The sequence below is a fragment of the Pleurodeles waltl genome, chromosome 3_1, assembly GCF_031143425.1.
Source record: "Pleurodeles waltl isolate 20211129_DDA chromosome 3_1, aPleWal1.hap1.20221129, whole genome shotgun sequence".
In the NCBI taxonomy this organism is placed as follows: Eukaryota; Metazoa; Chordata; class Amphibia; order Caudata; family Salamandridae; genus Pleurodeles; species Pleurodeles waltl.
Genome location: NC_090440.1, coordinates 576,741,525 through 576,756,306, shown reverse-complemented (window position 1 = coordinate 576,756,306; position 14,782 = coordinate 576,741,525). Strand labels below are relative to the sequence as shown.

The window sequence follows — 14,782 nt, the reverse complement described above, 5'->3', positions numbered from 1 at the left end:
CTGATCAGAGCTCTGTTGAGATCCAGCCACCCATCAGATAGGGATGCCCAGGAATTTCGGATTCTACAAAAATGCTGGAATTGATGTCTGCAGAACATGAGCTCTAGAATTCCCTATTCCCCCGAGATGCCTGTGACAATGCTAAAGGCATTGCATGGACTGCTGCAAGGGCGGCGACGATGGACGACTTGCTCCGTAGGGAGGCCTCCTCCTGTTCGAGGACTCCCGTTTGGAGTTCGACCTACCACACGGCCACTTCCTACTTCACAGGCCAATCACGACAGTACTTTGAAAACATTGGGACACAGGCTTACTAGAACCCCCCACCCCTCTCCGCCTCTCAATATATAGGCCCTCATTCTGACCTTGGCGGGCGGCGGAGGCCGCCCGCCAAAGTCCCGCCGTCAGGTTACCGTTCCGCGGTCGAAAGACCGCGGCGGTAATTCTGACTTTCCCGCTGGGCTGGCGGGCGGTCGCCTTCAGACCGCCAGCCAGCCCAGCGGGAAAGAGGCTTCCACGATGAAGCCGGCTCGGAATCGAGCCGGCGGAGTGGAAGCTGTGCGACGGGTGCAGTTGCACCCGTCGCGTATTTCACTGTCTGCGCAGCAGACAGTGAAATACATGTAGGGGCCCTCTTACGGGGGCCCCTGCAATGCCCATGCCAGTGGCATGGGCACTGCAGGGGCCCCCAGGGGCCCCGCGACCCCCCCTACCGCCATCCGGATCTCGGCGGTCCGACCGCCGGGATCTGGATGGCGGTAGGGGGGGTCGGAATCCCCGCGGCGGTGCAGCAAGCTGCGCCGCCGCGGAGGATTCAATGGGGCCGCGGTACACTGGCGGGACCCCGCCAGTGGTGCCGGTCCGACCGCGGCTTTACCGCCGCGGTCGGAATCCCCATTGGAGCACCGCCGGCCTGTCGGCGGTGCTCCCGCGGTCCTCCGCCCTGGCGGTCAAAGACCGCCAGGGTCAGAATGACCACCATAGTCTGATCTTCAGGCACAGTTAAGGCAGGAACATGCCTCTACACAGCAAAATGGCACAATATTATGCAACCCCTCAAAGGCCTAAGAGCCTGATGGAAGGAGGACCTGGGGACCTCCATTCAGGACGGGGATGGGACTCTATATTAGACACCAAAGGTATCCAGAAACATGTGATTCAAATTAATCAATTACTTTGTATTACATAGAGCATACATGACCCCAGGGTGCATTAATAAATACTTTCACACAGCTGGAGCAGCCTGTCCGAGATGCTGGAAGAGGGGTGCTGAACTCCTACATATGATATATGCTTGCCCACCCCTTTCTGACTACTGGGAGGAAGTAAATGCCATGGTAGCAGAAGTAACTTCGATAGAGGGTCTCTATTCCCCTGCTCATTGCATATTACATTGGTTTCTATAATCCTTCAAAAATAAAGCTACCAGTCGATTCCAAGATCTAGCATATATACTGGTGACGAGGGAACGCACTAGGAACTGGAAGGCCCCAAGAGGTCCCTTAGTCACCACCTGGCAGAGGGAATTAGAACCATGGGCAGGGTATGAGGGAGGAGTCCTACTACACGAAGCTAGAAGGGGTTGGTGAACTTTGGAAATGGCCAGAGCATGGGAGACTATAGTGGGTTGCCTGAAAGAACCTGCACAGGCATTGCCTGCGGGATGACAGGGGAACTCACCTACAGCAACACCCTCTGACAGTAATAGCCAACATAGACAGCTTATCTAATGGGCCTGACTACACTGATCGTACCATAGAAATGGCTAATGCTGGGTTTACGAATAACCAGAACATTCAGAATGGCAATTCCATGTATAGGGGCATGGTTTAAGGGACGGGAGGGAGGGGGCTCAGGATGGAAGCTGTATTCACGGTACCACTGTACGCAATGTGTAACATAGAGGACTTTAATGCTTGATACAAGACAAAAGTGACTGCACTTTGTTTTGGTTATTTGATAAAACTCAAAATTTGTTTACAAAAAAAGGAAGGGATCCCAAAGACACCTGTACCCATTTACAATACATTACAAACCCAACTCGGGAGTCTGTAATTTTTAATATCTTGCAAGGGAGTCTGTAATTTTGCAATTCAGTAGGATGTTGCAATCCCATTATAAGATTTCATTAAAATCTGCAGATTTCTAAAATGGGATTTGGTCATAAGTAAAAGCTGTTTCACAGTCAGAAGCCCAGAATCTGATGATTTGTGACTTCAAAAATGCTCTGTATATGTGGCCCTTATTTCTTATTTTTGGATTGGGTATTGTACCCCTCACAGCAACAACTGCACAATGGACTAACTCTACCCATCAATATGAAAATTCTGCCTACGAATTTGATGGGTTGTCATAGGAGACATTGATACACTTGTTTGCCCTGCTCTTTTTAGTCCAGAGGTAGAGAACGATGGTTGAGGCCCATCTTTTTAAGATAAACTTTGGAAGGTTAATGATGTGCTATACTACGGCGCACAGCCCATCAGCATATGTGCTCTGCAGAAATCTTGGAGAGGTTGTTGCTTTGAATGTTCCTGAAAAGCTTTTATTGAACTTTTTGATGAGTTTTAAGGCGTTAGAAATGTTGAGGTTGGTATATCTGCGTAAAACTTAATGCAAGAGGTCTGTGGGGGAGGTCATATATGGTGTTACAATCATAGACGTCATTTAGGGGTCCCCAGGGGTTGCAGCTGCGATCCCTGGTTTGTCCCTGGCGACCCCTGGCATTGCGTTTGCGACCCCTCGTCTTAGAGTTGGCAAAATCAGTGCCAGTAACACAGGGGCAGCTCGTCCTTACAGACATTGGCTGGGGCTGCAATCTCCTTGGTTTTTGTTTTACACTGATAGTGAATACTAACATATTACTCACTATTAGGCCCATATTTATACTCTGTTTGTGCCAGATTTGCGTCATTTATTTTGGTGCAAAATCGGCGCAAACTTAACTCCATATTTATACTTTGGCGCTAGACCCGCCTAGCGCCAAAGTTATGGAGTTTGAGTCACTTTTTGTATGTGAAAACCTACCTTGCGCTAGTGACATGCAAGGTAGGCGTTCCTGTGCAAAAAATGACTCTAAGGGATGTGCGCCTTATTTATCCTCTGGCGTCAAAATGACGCACAGGAGGAGGCGGGCCTTAAAACATGGCGCCCAGCCGGATTTGCGCGTTTTTTAACGCCTGGGTCAGGGCAGGCGTTAAGGGACCAGTGGGGTCATTTCCATGGTGGGAGACCATGCAAGCAGTCCACAGGTGCCCCCCTTCCCTGCACCCAGGGACACCCTCTGCCACCCTCTCCATCCCTGGAGGACACCCATGGATGGGGGGACCCATCCATGGTGAGTGTAGGTAAGTATAATTTTATTTTTTAAGTGGCATAGGGGGACCTAACTTGCCACAGCCCAGGGGAAAGAAGTCCCCTGGGTATGGTCATCGGGAAGGGGGGCATGACTCCTGTCTTTGCTAAGACTGGAGTCATTTCCATGGGGGTTGTGCGTCAAAAAAAGGCGCTAGTCAGGTTAGCGCCAATATTATTGACTCTAACCTGACTTGCACCATTCTTTGGCGCACAAACCCCAGTCTTCCCTTCACTGCTGCCCGGTTCATTTATTTTGATGCTAACAAGGCCGCAGCGATGGCTAACGCCATTCCATAAATAAGGCGCCCGGCTGGTGCATTGGAATGGCGTTAGCCGGCGGTAAACGTTTTGACACAAATCTGCCCTAGCGCTGATTTGCGTCAAAAAGTATAAATATGGGCTTTAATGTCATAAAAATGGAGTACAATTAGCTGGAATGTGACCCTTCCTAGTAGTTGTGGTAAGTAAAAAACTGATTTTAAATGTATGTTATGTGCATGCGTGCAAGTGTTTGTGTGAGAGTGTGTGATTGTGTGTTTATGTGTAAGCATGTGCGGGTGAGTAAATGTAAAGGTCCAATGGCGTGTGATGTAATTTCTGCTACCCCAGGCTTTTTGGTGAATTGACGTTCATGGTTACAATGCGTTCTCTTTTTTAAAAACTTCACCTAGTTTTACTTTTATGTAGATTATCATGATTTATATTGGAATGAATCAAGAGCAAACAGTAACTCGTTAGGGGGACTGAATAACTGACTAATTAATACACATGTTGATATCATAGCAGTACGAAGACTGTCAGAAAACGGTGCACTTCCTATATTGACATTTCACAATTTGATTAGCTCATTATTGTGTTCCTTTCTTTAACCAGGTTAAAGTTTCCAACGTTTGTTGCGCTGACAGGAAATCTCCTCAGCATCCCGGCTGTCCTGGTTTACATCCCACCCCGAACGGAGCCAGATGGAGGCGGAACCCAAGCGAGTAAGTGTGAGGGAGGCAGTGATGCGGTGCGGAGTCTGGTCGGCCTTCTGTCGGCGTCTTGTTGCTAGAATACTTGTGTTTGGAAGAGGAATAATGACTGCTTTAAATGGGCCGGGACTGTCCGCTACTGAGTACCGGCTCTTTTTTATTTTGAGAGGGAGAGTACCGGCACATCTTAAGAAAAACGTAATACTTTTATTTGGAGAGTACCGGCACTTCTCAGAAACAAGCAGGTACGAGTACCTGCACTTAATTTTTTCCATTTCAAGCACTGGGAATAATCAATGTTTGTGTAAGAGGAAGGGTTGTGCTTTGTGCAGGGAAGCACACACACACATTTTGTGTATTTGAGTTTGCATATTGTACTTTTGTACACTTCAGCTGCAATTCAAACGTAATGTTAGATATTTAACTTTTGTCTTTCACGTCCCTAAAATTACCCCGTAACCATGCCACGCCTTATCGTGCTTTCCTTCCTCTCTCAATTGTTGTCTTAGTGGGCAGAGGATGCAGCCCTCCCAGCAGAGCAACAAAACCGGATCTCATTGGAACCACACAAAAAAAAACACCCACGGGCTCGAAGCAATCCAGAGTAAACCTGTTTCCGCAGTACGTCTGCTTGTGCACAAGATAAATTATACTGCATGAGGTCCGTGCTTGATCTCTCCATCTGCTAACATATTGCCTTCTGCTAGAGACAAACAACCCTCCTACACGCAAGAACATAAAATGAGCATGATAAGCTAATCTTAGTAATATAGCAAACAGTGCGATCTGATATGAGCAAGGACAGCCACTATATTTTACAATAAAACAACCCTGTTGTTGCTAAAGAACAAAGCCGCACATGGCAGCAATATCTGTGAAGATAGAGGGTAATCTGTCCCACCACCTGGCTTCTTTTTAACCATGCCCTACACATTTCTAATCCTACCCGTGCCAATTTACCCTTACCCTCCACCAACAATAGCTATCACCAGCTTCAACACTGAGTAATATACTTGGGTCAAGGGTTGTCTGGTTAGTGGAACTCAAATAGTTGTTGGCGGCCACTGTCTACTTTGCCAGAAGCCTAGCTTGGTTGTTGATTGTTGTTTAAATTTCTCCTTAGCGGATGGATTTTCTGCACATAAATCTGCAGACCCTTTCTTTTTATCCAGTACATCAGCGCTTTCTTGCAGTCGCGGCTCGCAGGGATTAAAAGGGGAGGGGCGGCACATGGCAGCGGGGTTGGGGAGATAATATTAACATAGAAAATAAAAATAGTAAAAAAAAGAAAAAAAGTACCTTCCTGCCACGCCACACCATTCCACTCCTCCCAGCCCTCAGCAGGCACAGGGTCCCAATCTGCCCTGTGGCCAATCTGAACGGTAGCAAACCGAGACGACTGGCCAAATATACATGTGCACTGAGGGGGAGTGCTGTGCACTCCCCCTCCATCTCCGTCATCCCCAATGGCCCCACCACTTTTACAATAAAGCCATAATAAACCTGGTTTATTATGGCTTTATTATATTTTATCATAAAAGGTTTGCAGCTGCTGCTGCCGGGGGTGGGGGCGCTCCTCCGCCATAAAGGTGAAGCCGCCTTGGCTTACTTGAAATGTAAGACATCCTCAAGGTGGTGATATCTGGTACACCAGTCACTGAGGATTCTTCACAAAACAGTAACATGGCACAGTTCACAACACACCTTCTTCCACTGTTCTCTCTGCAATAGGCACACCACTCCAGAAACCTGAAGAGTCCCTGCTTGTGTTCCATGTCACTCAATAAGGCAGGCCAGTCATCAGTCATGTACCACCTCTGTCCTTCTAAAACTCCAATTACTTGCCACTTTACAACTTTCTTCTCTTCGTTGGGTTGCTATATTTTGCCTTTTGCATACTTAAACATAAGAGGCAATCCCCGCTTACGATTTACTTCTTCTATTCTTCTAATTACTAGTCATTTTTGGTACCAACTTAAAGAACACCCACCGTCTTTTTCCCTTTGCACATGTTTTACTTTGTTCATGATGATGATAAAAGCATCATTATTATTATGATTATTGTTGTTATTATTATTAGTATTAGTATTATTGTTGCTGGTAAACATAATAATAATAAGAATAATTAATTATCATTAGAGATAGGAAAATGATAATAATTATCAAAAATATTCTTATTAGAAATGTTAACATTACTACTGGTATTCACTGTTAGTATTACTATAAATAGTGTGATAGAAGTCCTTATAACTTCTAGAAACCCCAGTTTTGAAGTGGAAATTGTGTACAATTCACTAAAAAGATCTTTGTAAGAGAAAACCATAGAGTAGTTGAAAGGGCTAATTGGGCTCTTGGCCGTCTTAACATCAAACCCTCCTGGGCACCAGCCAGTATTTTTGCATCCAGTGATGACAAAATGGGAGGTTTACCCTCACTCTGCACCACATATGTCAAAACTTTTAACCCATGCAAAACTATTAACCCATACAAATCTAGAGATCCACCATATTCTTTTGCACAAATATCCTGCAAATATCAAAAATATGCCTCAAAAACCCAGTTTGCTTTCACTGTCGACAGGGCATTCTTGCAACATTTCATCCTGGGGTCAGGCCACACCCACGGAATCCTACCAACACTGGGCATTGCTGACATCTAAAGACCCAGGGAAATTAGGGTGGTATGACTTGTCTGGGTCCCAGCATGTTTTCTTTCACTGAGTGCTCAGCAAATGTCAAAATACACCCAGTTTCCTCTCTCTTTCCATAAAGAATGGCTGCAACAGTTTGGGGTCATGTGAAACCCGGAGAACATTTCCAGTCCTGGGTTTTTCTGAAACCTGATGTCCCAGGGAAATCCAGGGTGGTGTGGCTTGCTTTGATGTCAGTACATGTTTGTATCCAGAATGCCTGAGAACTTCATAGTATTGGTAAAAACACATTTTCCCATATGTCACAGAACTATGGGGCACCTCCAGTCCATCGCTGACATCTTGCCACCCTGCAATCTGATACTTCTGTTGATAAAAACATTTCCCCCCCATGTGTGGGTGACCTTCACCCATGCCATAGGAACAGACCAAAACTGTTCTTTAATGAAGACCACATTGACACTACATTGAATTCTCATGGTCTACATTTTGGCTGGTTCTTTTCATGGGCGACAGACCCACCCAAATAAGTGGGGTTCAGTTTCCATCAGAACTGTGGGAATTCTGATTGAAAGGCATTTTGTCAATTCCTGGAGATTTTGGAATTTTCAATAATGGAAACATGATAAAATCTGTGATTTTAGTAAACATTTCGCAAACATTTGGGCTCATGTTTATCAACGTTTTGCATTGCCCTTGCGCCACACAATATAAAACAAGGGGTACGCAAAACCTAGATGAGCCAGATGAGCCTAGATGAACAAAACCTCTACCTACTACAAGGAGGCGTTACCTAGGTAGAAGGTGGCTGTTCTCATGCATCCATTGATGGGTTTTGGTGCATTCCTGATTTACCATAAGTGGTAGACCCCGGAATTATCAAAATGCTACACTGTCCCAGGGCCGGCATAATGAGGAGAACTATATGTTTATATTATTTTTATTTCTCCTAATTTTTCTTCTTTCCACGTATGATGCACTCTGCAGCACACATAGCAAGAGGAAAAAGCCATAGTGCAAGGGTGCCTGCATTGGAGCTGGTCAGCCAAAAGTATGCTAGGGAAAGGAGAGAGACGGAATGAGTCATATCTTGATAGATAAGACAGAAAAGTCAGTGGGATCCATGCAAGCAACACCACCCTGGACTTCGACGCATACCTAGTTTTCATAAATGTCTGGGGTTGCTAGGTATCCCTACTGCTCTGGGTGTTTGCTTTTCAGAAATGTCTGAGATTGGTAGGTCTCATGCATTCCATATTACGTTTGATCCAAATACCATAGCTGCCCACTTCCACAGCAAGAGTAAAATTCGTAGTTAAAATTTTGACTGCTCCACATTACATTTTGGGGCCTTTCCTTTTATAGATGATAAGCCCACCCGCATAATTGGGACACCATTTTTATCTGGAAAGCGTGGGAACACAGAATAGTAGAACATTTATTATTATCTATATAATTTTTGGCTTTTAATTGTAAATCAGTGTACAAGAAAGAACAGAGTTTTCAAAACGCCCTCTGAATCACATGATATTATGGGAAACCTTAAATTCATTTGCACATTTGAAATCCCATAGCTTTCCTTCATACGCATTGTACATTTATTAGATTTTATCTTACAACTTGATGCCTGGTCATATATGATTAAAAATCATTATAAGCTGCAGCTCGGCTGATGGCTCTGAGAACCTTGTGCTTTTGGCCAGCCAACAAACAGGGCAGATGTACGAACATTTTGTGCTGGGTTATGCAAACTGGTGAAAAATGTTTATTTTGGTTTTACTTTCCAGTGCATAATTTGTTTTGTGCTGGAAAGTTGCCTGAAGGTAAAGTAAAGCAGTGTCTTGCACTGTTTTGCATTTCTTAGCATTAAGGAGCCATCCATGGGTGATAAATTGGGGTTCTCATGCAACCACTGATGGATTTTGATGCCACGCCTAACTATTAACAATGGTAGATAGAGCTTTATGCCAAACATTAACAGGTGTTACAAAGGAGAAATTATTTTATTTCTCCAAAGTTTTCTGAGTTTGTATTTGTGCTGCACTGTACAGCACACATTCAAAGTGGGACAAGTTGTAAAGTTTGTCCTAGTATAGTGTTATGTATTGGAATGGTATCCTTCTAGTGCAAATCCTATACTAGACATCACGTGGACACCTTTGCACTATGGTAAAACGAGTATGTGTGTGGCACTAGGCATCCTGATTTTAGGCCAGTGCTATTTAAGACAGCAGGAGTGTCTATCTTAGTAGATGTAGCGCCGTCCTGCTCTCTCATGCAGTGTAAATTTGGTTGCTACATTGCGTTCCATGACAACTTAGTACATCTGTCCTTATATTTCCCAGTGACTGAAGAGTCATGCTGATTTAACAACATTTTACATTTGCACATTTACCATCACAGGCAAATGAAAGATGAAAACATTATCGCCTGTTTCATTTTTTTCTACCTATGCTCGTTAGTTTTTTATGTCAATGGTTAATTTCTTTGGGAAAACTTTGAGCTATCTACCGCAGTGATCACTTGCTGAACTCCAAATTTTGTCTACATTTCAGAAAGTTACAGCTTTCCAAGTTTAACTGTGGGTTTCACACCTCTTCCCCCCACAAACTGCAAGCAGGAAAAAAAATTAAGATAGTAAACATTGATTACTAAGACTGACAAAATCTGCGAAAGCATTTTTGTGCACAAAGGATATATGAAAGAAAACAAAATATTTTTTACTAGTCTGTTGATTGTTATAGGGAATGCGTCCTAAGGCTAGAAAAAGGAAATATCAGCAATAAGGTGGTAATGAGACGTTACAGTTGAACTTCAAAATCAAGGTATCCATGAAAAAAAGCATCAACTGTGATTGAATGGAGAATAAGAAGAGTATCCAACATCTGCCGGTGGTGAAGAAATAAGTTTGTACAGGGCAACATGTTCATGATTGTAGGAACTCTAGTAGTGTGTTATGGGGATGGGACATACAAAAGATGTAGTATGATTGCCAAATTACAGAAAATGTCCTATGAAGATAAAGAAGGTGCCAAGACTTCCCAATGAGACAAAGGACCAACACTTTGGTCTTCAAAGAGAAAAGAGAACAGCATATTCTACAAACTTTTCACATCTTCCATGAGGAAGTATCCTGAAACACAGCCGCCACTGTGTCACTACAACCCTCAACTGCTTTAAAAACAGTTAATCACTTCTACCAGATAATCAAAATTTTCTCATTAGAGAATGTATGTACATTTCCCTGTGTTTTCCTCATTTCGCTATGTTTTTTTAAAATAACTTAATAAAAGATCAATGTGTATTTCTTTACAAATGTGGTAATGGAGCCATTAAATATACAATCCACCCAATGAAGCACTTGCCAAGTCAGCACACTTCGGGCCACATATTCTTGACACATTCATGAAAGCCTTATTTTCAAACTTGGGGCATCAACTATAAAATGTTGCCATTTTCAATTTTGACAAAGTCTAGAGAGCTGCTTCATAGTACTGCCTTCTTGTGGCTTCTCCCTGCTCCATCTCCAAGATGGCACAGTAAACTATGTACCTTCACCCATGTCCAAACAGGCGTTTTCAGTTAAAAGGAACTTGTTTTATTGTTTCAGAGTTTGATGATACATCTGTTTCTTTTAATTGGTTAAACAGCATTTGCCTTACCCACTACAACTTCCACATATAGGGCCTTATGTGCTAAGGGCATTTCGCAGTACTCCATATAATAATTGCCCAACAAATTGTTTTCAAACTGCCCTTAATTTAGTACTGAAACTGATGCACCAATCAGTCCCACGGAAATAAGGATATTCGCGGTGGGACACAAAATCTCGCATCCCATGATTATTAAGGAGGCCGAATGTATTTTGTGACCCCTGTGACAGGCAGCAGGTGTAGAGATAAAGCCCTTAAAGACCGCAACCCCTGCTTCTGCTTTCCCTGCTTGTAAACGTTTCTTTTTAAATGCACTTACAGGAGTTTCTTTAAAAACAATTGCAGGCAAGGATGCCAAAAGAGTGCTGTATCCTCACCCAGAGCAATTCACAGAGGAGAAGCTGCCCCCTTTCCAAGCCAGATTACACCCAAAGTCTCTCAAGTACTAATAGATTCTAAGTGAAATGTTATTTGCAGCTAATTATAGACAGAGTAGCAATCCAATAGGGACTTTATATATCTTACCAAATTTATACAACCATACTCATGACATTTAAAGGAATATGCAAATGTTTTGTTAAGAATGATTCACTTAGAACGGACAGTACGTGAAATCAGGAACTGTGAAGGTAGTTTAATAGACTTTACCAACTATAAGTCTTGGCAAATTGAAATCAATTTTTACCATCTGTCATTTGCCACTCCAGGTCAAAGAACTTATTCAACGCTCTTCATGTGGCGCCTTCAACATTCCCTCTAAAACTAGTCATCAGTGCTGGTACCTCCATGCTACTCAGACTGGGAGGGACCAAATTTAAAGCATTGTAGAGTAAATCCCAAAGCTATCTGAGCTCAACGTGTCTATTCTAGTTTACATCAATCTACACATCATTTATTTGGATTCCAACTTTAGCGACAATTCCACTTTCTTTGTGGACGCCCTCTCTTTTTCTCTACAGTAGTCTCTGATGTATGTTAATAACGCTATTAACGATCCCTCCTTTGAAATATAATTGCCCCATTCAGAAGCCTCCCATCGTCTAAAAGACACAGGGATCCACTGGCAATGTATGTACATCACAACCTTGACCACATGTTTCTTAGCACACAATAGCCACCTGCTGTCTCCTCCCCTGGCGTGTGTACATCAGAACCTTATTTCCAGTATCTGTAAGGGCACAGGTGTGGCATTGCCTCCTTTGTATGATAAGAACTACATTCAATATATAACGAAGGTGTGTTGTGATTATATGCTTGATTCAGTAGGCGTTTTTGCAGGGGTGTAGTTACAGCTTCAGAACCATTAGATTTTCTGATCGATTAACAATTCCTGTCAAACTGATTGTTGGGCTAGTCCATATTTAATGCAAACAGTTAACTTGAGCATGATAAGCTAAACAGTGATCTTATAGTTTTTTAATGGATATGGCATAAAGGTGGTCCAAAGCCTAAACCTGTGCAGAATTATATAAAATTAAGGTATCAATTTCTTAATTGTTTTTCTCAGATCCATCGAAGGCAAGCAGTGTTTTTAACATCCGAGAAATAATGCGATTGATGAGGTTGCCCGGAGTGATGCCAATTTTCACAATCAAGCTTTTATCAGGACTTCCAGTTGGTAAGTAAACAGTTTTGTTTACTTTGGCATATTTTAAATAAGGCGGTTACAATTACACATAACTAATACAGCTGCATGATGGAGTGGATATTGCTGCACGAAAACCTATGCAGGCAGAGCTAGCCATGCTTGAAGATGGTGTTGGTAAGGTTTCGGTGTTAGCAGGGGCTGTCAAGGGTTTTATTAAGATGGCTGAACTGATATGGAACCAATACATTCCTTCAATGTTTGCAGTGATTCCACTAGGCAGCGGTCTCCGCTCTTGCACTTCCCAATTGGAACACAGCAGGAGAACATCCTTATACCTGCACCAACGGCAGAGTAGCCTGTAAAAGAATGTGCTGTTTTGGAGCAGGGCATCTGATGAAAGTCTCATAAATGCAAGACTGTTGGTTAGTGGAGCGGCCTGATACCATACGTTGGCTGACCCATAGTTTAACAGGGACTGCAGGGCACCAGATGCCTGGACTTGGTGGGCAAAACCATCATATATCCATAGGACTGTGGCAAACTGAGGCGACTGCAGGGTTCCTATGTGGTGGAGAAGGTTTTTATTGCCCTCAGAGTGATAGATTTTAATAGGCTTTGATACAGTGATCAGGGAGGGGAGGGACCTGAAGTGTGATGGGGTTGAGAACCCTTAGCCCCAGGTGGCAAGTATTTAATTGATCTCACAAGACCTATTACAGAAAATCTTTTACGGTGCTATGGGCGAACGAAAGCACGACAGGCAAAAGAGTTAAGCAGTGGAGGGCTGATTTCTTCAAGTCCTAAACGGACTCATAAAAAATGTAGTGCAGAAGTAATTACAGCGAGGTAGGCCTTATGAAGGAGATAATCTGCAGCGTACTCGCATATATACAGAGACGAACACAAGAGGACAGCAACAGAACATGTGATTGTAAGGAGAAGAGTGTAGAAAGGTACAGATTGATATTGGTCATAAATAGATATACGAAGCTTATGGAACTTTTGAGGAACGAATTTAGGAACACAAGATACAGGAGTATCATTGGATATTCACAACGATATAGCGGCAAGCCCTGAGGAAGTCATAGGTTTACAACCCTGACGAAACACGTGTTGGCTGAAGCAAAAGTGGGATGGAGTGGAAATAAAATTACCACTGGAATTGAATTGACAACAGAGAATAATGAAGTCCAACTTACTGAACGAACACAAGAAAAAAAGACTGAAGATTTGTGCCTTATTTATTTCGTAGGTCTTATGAAGGAGGTTGGAGGGCTTCCCTTAATCACTTCTACTTTGAAACTTACAAGGTAGAGGGGATGTGGCATCACTAGACGTGAAATTGGAGGCCCTGACAACCAGAGCTAAGACGGGCACTGGGGTTATGAAAACCATTTTCAAATATAGTGACAAAATCTAACAGTGTGCAGCAACAAATATACTAATTGAAGCTAAGCTCAAACTGCTGGAAAACCATTGAAATGTAACATAAAGTCAGGTCTCAGGTGGTGTTGCCTCTCCGAAAAGTAGTTGAAATGCAGGGATTGATTGCAGGAATAGCAGAAACTGCACAGAAAAAAACTTTCTGAACACAGTAAGTTAAATAATGGACAGTACCTTTTGGTCGCCTTCAGTAAAAAGCAATAGACATATTCTCTTGTGTTGTTGAGAAGGTGGGGTTTAGAATCGCCTTTGTCTGAAAAGCGATGCTTTTTTAAGCTGCTCTCCGTAATCCAGCTAGCCGTGAGCGTTAATTGCAATTACAATGGGGAGGCTTTGTTTACCTTTGATGGAAATAAGTTGATTAAACAAAGAGCAACAAGCTAGTCTGTTTTGTTGTTTTTATCAGTCAAACATATTGACATGTTTAGAGACCAATTAGCTGATGAGAAGGAAATCAAACTAAGACAACTCTTGTTTTCCGATGAAATAAATAGTTTATAGCCATGATGCAATTTCAGAAAAATGTGAACAATAATTCATTGGTATGACAAAATCCCCATTAAATGTGGTGTTGTGTTTATGCAGAAAATAGTCAACCATATAGTATTTAAAAAAAAAGCAATTCACCTTCATGTTTTAAGAAAGGCAACATAATTGAAAAGCATTAATTTATAAATGGTTTTGAAATCGTTTCATTTGCCTATTGTTTAGGTTTCGTGGATGTCATTTGTGTTTTCATGAAATAGTAGCTAGCATCTGCATTGTTAAGGATGGGGGGTGATCCAGACAGAGCGATGTTAAAGCACTTCTTTTCTGCGTATTTAGAATAATTCATTTAAAGTGGGCGGAAAGTTTATGAAATGCACAAAGGAGAGTGTTGCATTTGGCTACAAATTTACTATTTGCATGTGATGAAGGCAAGGATGACAGTGTTATTTTGGTAGCTCCCTTTTTTATTGTTTATTAGAGTCACATTGGTTTTGTCCCAGTTTACACATCACTGATATTTATACACACAACAGTCATGGACTGGACACAGTTAAGACGCTTCTAGTCTCCTTCTTAATCGTCCAGAGAAATGGAGATCATTCCAGGAGCCAGGGTACGCCCTGCATTATGT

At 42.8% G+C, this 14,782-nt stretch overlaps 1 protein-coding gene across 2 annotated transcripts in view; it reads left to right on the top strand.

Moving 5' to 3' along the window:
- Positions 1-14,782, top strand: part of SLC22A18 (solute carrier family 22 member 18) — a 757,096-nt gene that overhangs the window by 422,542 nt on the left and 319,772 nt on the right. For both annotated transcript variants that reach the window (XM_069223018.1, XM_069223019.1), the window contains exons 6-7: positions 4,231-4,340; positions 12,139-12,249. In XM_069223018.1, the coding sequence (XP_069079119.1) occupies positions 4,231-4,340; positions 12,139-12,249 (221 nt within the window). The remainder of the gene's footprint in view (positions 1-4,230; positions 4,341-12,138; positions 12,250-14,782) is intronic.